This window comes from Triticum dicoccoides, chromosome 1A, assembly GCF_002162155.2.
Source record: "Triticum dicoccoides isolate Atlit2015 ecotype Zavitan chromosome 1A, WEW_v2.0, whole genome shotgun sequence".
NCBI classification, from domain to species: Eukaryota; Viridiplantae; Streptophyta; class Magnoliopsida; order Poales; family Poaceae; genus Triticum; species Triticum dicoccoides.
The window spans coordinates 69342997-69349785 of NC_041380.1; the positions used below are offsets into that span (position 1 = coordinate 69342997).

Here is a 6789-nt window from a genome sequence, read left to right on the forward strand (position 1 = left end):
AGGAATAATGCGAGCACCAGGATTTAAACCTTGGTGGGTTGGGGATACCACTGTCCACCTAACCAACTCAACCACAGGTTGATTCGCAGGCTTGGCTTGACATTTGCTAGGTAGGCGCCACATAGGACTAGCTGGGACCCCCGGCTAGGAAATTAAACTTGACCAGGACGAAGAGGTTGGTCTTTTAATAGTTCTCCAGCCGTATATTAAGCTGAGCTGCAAGAAGTCTGGCTTAAACTACCCTAAGATATTAAAAAAATTGATCTATGCATTATCTATCATGGCAGTACAAAGAACACTAAAAATAATAAAAATTACATCTAGTTTCATAGACAACCTAGCGCCGACTAAAGCACTGGAGTGAGCCGAAAGCACACCTCTGTCATCGCCTCTCCCTCAACGGGCCGGGCAAAACTTGTTGTACTAAATATAGTCGGGAAGTCATCATGCTATGCTAAGACCCCACACGACCAAGGCACCAGAACATCAACCATCGACGATGAAGAGAACCACAGATCGGAAGGTACAACTTGTACACACACGGACAAACACTGGATCAACGGAGATTCAGCAAAGACCAATACCGACTGAATCCCAAGCAGTCCGCCGAAGACACACATCCACATGCCCTCCAACAACGCAAGACGCACTGTCAGGACGGGGGCTAGGCGGAGAGGACCTTATTCCATCTTCAAGGAGCCGCCGCCGCCACACCTTCCTGAGCAGGACACAAACACTAAGAATATTAATTAACCTTTTATCCACAACAAAGCTAGTAGGCAGCTAGCAAAAATACGGAAATTACTATTGAATAGTAGAAATATGCAACACAATCCAATTATTCTGATTTAGAACACCTAGTAAGGATTAACATACCTTTTTCTCCTCCTCAATCTTAGCCTTGATAACTGAGTATAGGGCAACACCAGAAATAGCAATGGCTGTGCCAATTCCAGTTTGTGTGGTGATCTTGTTGCCTGCTCAGCATTCCAAAAAGTATTATGTGACAAGAGTACACTAGTACAAAAAAACAAGAGCCAGACATATGTATCGATCTTTAAGAAACAACAGATTTTAGTGATACCGAAAATGATGATTGAGAAGCCGATGACAAAGACACGTTTCAACACGTTGCCGACGGCATGTGTTAGAGGGGCCACTCGCTGCAATGTGTTTGTTGCAACCTGTATGTCCAGAATTCTTTTAGGACCAAATTATAACAGATAAATTAAAGAATAACAAAACTATCATCAAAATGGCACAAGTATAATGCATATCTTGCGATATCTTCTGTATCTGAACAACTAAAAGAAGTCCATGTGCACTAGATGGAGAGTCACACTGTGGTTGGCACAGTTGAAGTTGATTCATATCATCTTGAAGTGAAACTTTATACCTGGTTATAAAGGTGATAGAACAAGCCCGCCAAGAAAATATTGGAAACTAATTTTGCTAATCCAACTTTGGCAATTGCATCTTTAAATCCATGCTGCACTAGTTGAGGTCCTTCAATCTGCAAGTTAACACTGATGAATAAATACTCCCTCTGTAAACTAATATAAGATCGCTTAGGTCACTACTTTAGTGATCTAAACGATCTTATATTAGTTTTCAGAGGTAGTATATCACAATCAATGGTCTATACATGCAGAATTGGCAGTAAAAGTAGTTTGTGAATAGGAGTCTATATCCAAGAATCAGTTTAATCGCGCAGTCACAAGCCATAATGCTGCAGGACAAGCAATTTTTTATTCCATTGCATATTCTCGCAACTGTTTGTGTTTCAGAAACAATACTCATATTATAATCAAAATTATAAACGTAATATATGCTCTCTTAATCATGATGCTAGATTGTTCATACAGAATATTTGGGATTGTCATGCCCACACCAACGCATGGGCATCATCTACTTAGACATAATTGCATATACAAACTGCATGCAGCCGTGTCCACACATACAAGAACAGGAACTTGTGACATTAGTTGCAGTGTCATATTATCTAAAGTTTAGTGATAAATATAGACTTACAATGAGTGCTGGAGGAATGCAGACGATGAGAGCAATCATAGAGATATAGGCATACAGATTGGTGCTATCCATGTCAGTCTGGGACAAATAGAAATAACGAGAAAAGTTGTTAAATACGAATTCTTCAAGAGGAAGGAAAAATGGGTGCAAAACCTTAAAGCAAGACACAAACCATAGCTTTCTTCGAATAAATGCTACGGTAGGTGAATGAGATATTAGAAATCATGGCATTGATGAAACCAGTCCAGTTGAATGAGAGTTCAGTGAGAGATGCGATTGATACACCTGTTCAGTTTAAAATAGTTAATCCTGGTCCACATCTCATTATAAGAATCATGATTTTCGAGGTGTAATCCTAACATGATTCTACAATCATTGTGTCAACAAAGAAACTATCATGCCTAGTGCCTACGGTGCTCATCTTAGCAATCTTGCTAGTCACACCTTATGACCCAAGCAACCCCATATACATCGTCACACATCAAAACGAAAAGGACAATCTACAACACTTGCACATCAACCACATGGATAATTATGTGTTCTATAACATATATTTTCCTCTTGTCCCAAATAAAACAGCATAAAACATGGGAAGCTAAAACTTTGTGTGAATATTAAACCATTATAACAGTGATGATGAAAATATTGTGCAGAAAAAGTCCTAAGTTATATATGGATAGCATCACAAGCAAAAAATGCAATAACCAGAAATTACCTATCACAACTGGAGCCAGAGATAACCACAATGTGAAGGGAACTTGCTGCCCGAGAATAAACTGTGAAGCAGCGGCATTGAAGAACGGCTCGAGAGCTGGATTGTATTTATTTGTTATTAAAATATTAAAAATATTTTCCTTAAAAGCTTGAAAACATATATAAAAAAGCAAAAACGTCAGCATAACAAACGGAGAACAAAATTAGAATATCGTTGCAGCACCTTTAATGGTGTGGGCAAATGAGACCGATACAGCAGCAAAAGACACAGTGCTCGTTACATGACCGATGGCATGGCAAATTGCAACTGGCAGCAGCAGCTTCAGAAGCGTCGAATTCATCGGCTACAAGAGTACAACAGTATTGGGTTTACTACTTCCTCCAGAAATAATGACATTAACATAAAAAGAACATGGACAATAAACACTTGATGATTCACAGAGATATAGAAAAAATTCTCAACGAAGAACTAAATTTACATTTTATGCATAGTTCAGTGTGGTTCTTAGAATCCCATGTCATCATTTGTAAATTCCTGAAATTTTCAGAAAAGCACTCTATAGCACCATAGTGTAAGAGATCAGGGAAAATGAGTCATCAGTTGATTGCAAACAGGTAAAGAAAAAGAAAGAAATGTTGCAGTTCGAGTGATTTGTGTAAATGTTTCGGCTGTTTCAGTTGTGTATATATCCATCAAGAACCAACATCGTTAGCCAATCATAAGCAGGCCTGATCATAAGGAGTATGGCACCAATAAATTATTATCAGTAATTGTGTTAAGTACTTCAGAAAATAAACATATAAACAGATGACCCAATGCTACATGTTTTCAAAATTAATTTTGTGAAATGCTGATCACTACTTGTGACTAAATATAACGAACCATGAGTCAGGGTTGTGGTGAGAAATACCGCACGCTTTAGGAGACCGGTGCTCCAGCTGATAAGGCAGTACAAGACTCCAACAGAAAGATGGGTCACCGACACAAAGCTGTGTGAATTGGCAAAAGTTTTAGATGATGAACAGAACTAATCGCAGCATAAAAGAGAATTCTGACGCATACTATGGATAGGGGAAGTAATCAAAGATCTTCTTGTTGAGGATGTTAAATATCACATTCAAAAAATACCTACAAATTATATCAAAATAGCAACCATTAGAGATCTGTGGTTTACATTTATACTGTCTGATATATGACCCGCAAGTGAGGTGAGTGAGCATACCACATGAAGAAGAAGAAACCAGTGACAAGAGCCGGGTACCTCTCCAAAAACCCGATGGGCTTTGCTTGGCTGTAAGTGACAACAATAGGTTGTGTTAGGGTGACACACTGACACAACAAGTCGTGTTGGGGCAACAAGACTAATCTCAAAGCTCTCATGAAGGTTCGTGTCAAATCCTACACTTTGAGATTTTTAATTTTTGAGAAAACAACAAGTACAACATAGACACACACACACACACACACACACACACACACACACACACATTGAGATTTGTTAGGAAAACATGACAGAAATACTTAATCACAAAATAAAACTCTCTCACACTATTGAAACTAACGAGACTGCGAGCGTACAGGCACAAGCACACAGCTGACATGCATGACCACACGTGACACACATGCGCATGTAGGTAGGAAACTATTGAAGACTACCGTCCTCACTTACCGTGGGCACGTATTATCCTACTTAACATGCATGACTGCGTGTACTTTGAACACAAGTGGATAGAAATGAATAACCTCAGCTCTTAGGGCCACATACCATTAGTAGTAATGCACATTTTCTCCTATGTTGAGAGCATGTTCACGAATACTATACATATTTAGACCAACTAAAGTATGCATGTGAAATCACATCCCAAAAAATTCATGAATTTGGCAGGACAAAGTATTTTCATTCAGTAAGTCGATAACATAATAGATATAGCATAGCAGCATTGGCATCCAAACAGAGTGCTATCGGAGGAAATTATGAGCATTGGTTAGCTAACTAGTATTATTACAGTATTTAGAAGAAAGCATGATTTAAGCGTAAGGGGTCGAACTTCATCTTGTATCCCTTAATTAGAAAGATGGAGGGGTTAGGGCACAAAATTGTAGAATTTGGCTAAAATTTTGAAAGAATTAGGCATTGTTTGGTGTTTCCCTAGCGAACAAGCGTCTGAGCTGTGTGCCCAGTCAGCTGTCAGTTGTCCTAAGAAGTAGATCGAGCTCTTCAGTTTGGGAAAAATAACAAAATCACTATGGAAGAATTTTTTTAAAATAAATGAAGTAAAGGCTGTTACAACGGCACAACTAATGGATAAAATGTGGAATTCACTCCGTAATGCAGGAAAGAGGCCTGGCCTGATGAGGGGGTGGGAAGGCAAGAGCCAAGAGACACTAACCCCTGGGAGTCGGATGAGGGGGTGGCCGCGGAAGCCGACGTCCGGAGGAGCTTCCTACTCCCCGGAGAAGACAGGGGCAGGGCGCCGAAGGAGGAAGCGGGGAACAGCGCCGGGCGGAGCTTCCTACCGCAGACAAGGTGGGCGGCGTCCGAGGCGGAGCCGCCTCTGACATGGAGCGATGGGGCTGCGCGGCGGCGTGACCGCTGGTGGCCGGCGACGGCGCCGCCGCAGAGGATGGTCGCGACCGCCGCCATTTGTGTCTACCGCGAGGACGTCAGTGTGAGGATGTTGTGTGGTGGAGGTGCGCGCGCGCGGAGATAGAGCCCGTCAGACAAAACAGCAACAACAGTCGAACGGACGTCGCGAGGAGAGACGGAAGGAGCTCGGAGCACACCCTGGCCCGGCCGGCCCGACCCGAAAAAGCCCAACCTGACCCGGCCCGGTATTGCCTGTGGGCCGGGCCTGGGCCTAAGTTTTGAGCCCGAAAGCCGGTTCGAGGGGCTTGTCTTGGCATATTTGCATTTTAGGAAAGAGGCCTGGCCTGATGCCCGGCGAGCTTTTCCTCTAATGGGTCGGGCCTAGGCCTGAAATCTAGGACTGATGGCCAGGCCGGGCCTAGGTTTTCTTCTACGAGCTTTATTAGGTCCGGCCTAACCTGATTTCTGACCAGGTATAGAGCACGCTCGCCTATAAAAAATGCTATACTTATGAGTTTCAACCCATGGAATGAGCTTACTGATTAACCTCCCTCGATTTCAATCCAGGCTGCCAATGTAACTCCTCGTGATTTGGACCCAACCAACCATCGATTCCCACCTCAGTCTGTAACAGATCTTCTGTAAGGTTGGTTCTCACTGATTCTCGATCTCCAAGTCACAATGACCTATACTCTGTTTGAAGGATTTTTCTCGTAAAAATCCAATCCATTATTTCTCCGTTATGAGCATTCACAACCAGAGCTCCCGTGCCCTTCCCAAACATCCTAGCGGTCTGCCCCATCCCGTACCCTACCCATATATAGGACGGACCGGATGTGTCCGGACGTTACCGCCACGTCAGACCGGCCCATGCTGGCCTATACCGTTCACACCCATGTCCCCACAAATTTCCCACTCGGATCAAACCCTGTTCATACTTACTCCACTTGACTGCTTCGCTCCATTGCTCGTCTCTTCCCCTTCTTCTACCCTTCCCTTCATCATGGTCGACAACGAATCCGACAGTGAATTCGACTCCATCAACTAGCCGAAGCTCGTCAAGGAGGACTCCAGCTCATCCATGTCGGACGACAAGGACCACGCGCTACGCATTGTCGTCATCTCGCGGATGGATAGGGGCAGGAGCTCCTCCTCCACAGCATCCCCGGTGGCCCGGAGGGGCCGCTGCAACTCCGCGCCTTCCTGGGTCAAGCGGTAGGGCGATCGGTGGCGCCCGACACCTCCAGCTCCTGCTCCTCCGGGTGGCGTTGGGTGCTCATGCCTGCGCCGCTGAGCCTGCGGCCACGGCCACTGGAGTCTGAGGCGCATGCATATCGCCATGCAAGGCAGAGAGCAGCACAGGCTGTTGGGGAACGCAGTAATTTCAAAAAAATTCCTACGCACACGCAAGATCATGGTGATGCATAGCAACGAGAGGGGAGAGTGTTGTCTATGT

The 6789-nt window shown here is 43.7% G+C and overlaps 1 protein-coding gene across 1 annotated transcript; it reads right to left on the bottom strand.

Annotated features, from left to right (window-relative positions):
• Nucleotides 1–228: 228 nt before the first annotated feature.
• Nucleotides 229–5460, bottom strand: LOC119363766 (triose phosphate/phosphate translocator, chloroplastic-like). The gene is made up of 12 exons (XM_037629135.1): nt 5137–5460; nt 3969–4037; nt 3809–3874; nt 3657–3735; nt 2969–3089; nt 2747–2842; nt 2204–2316; nt 2032–2109; nt 1397–1513; nt 1085–1184; nt 877–977; nt 229–718 (listed from the first exon to the last, which is right to left on the bottom strand). Exons 1-12 carry the CDS (start codon nt 5388–5390, stop codon nt 692–694), a joined length of 1221 nt encoding a protein of 406 aa, XP_037485032.1. The 5' UTR covers nt 5391–5460; the 3' UTR covers nt 229–691.
• Between the last annotated feature and the right edge of the window lie 1329 nt (nt 5461–6789).

What these genes read in the sequence shown, in the direction of transcription:
- LOC119363766 (XM_037629135.1), bottom strand. Translation starts at nt 5,390, where the DNA reads ATGGCGGCGGTCGCGACCATCCTCTGCGGCGGCGCCGTCGCCGGCCAC. An exon ending in TCTATCACCTTTATAACCAG is followed by an intron (nt 1,185 to 1,396) that starts GTATAAAGTTTC and finishes CTGGACATACAG; the next exon opens with GTTGCAACAAACACATTGCA. An exon ending in CTTCTCAATCATCATTTTCG is followed by an intron (nt 978 to 1,084) that starts GTATCACTAAAA and finishes AATGCTGAGCAG; the next exon opens with GCAACAAGATCACCACACAA.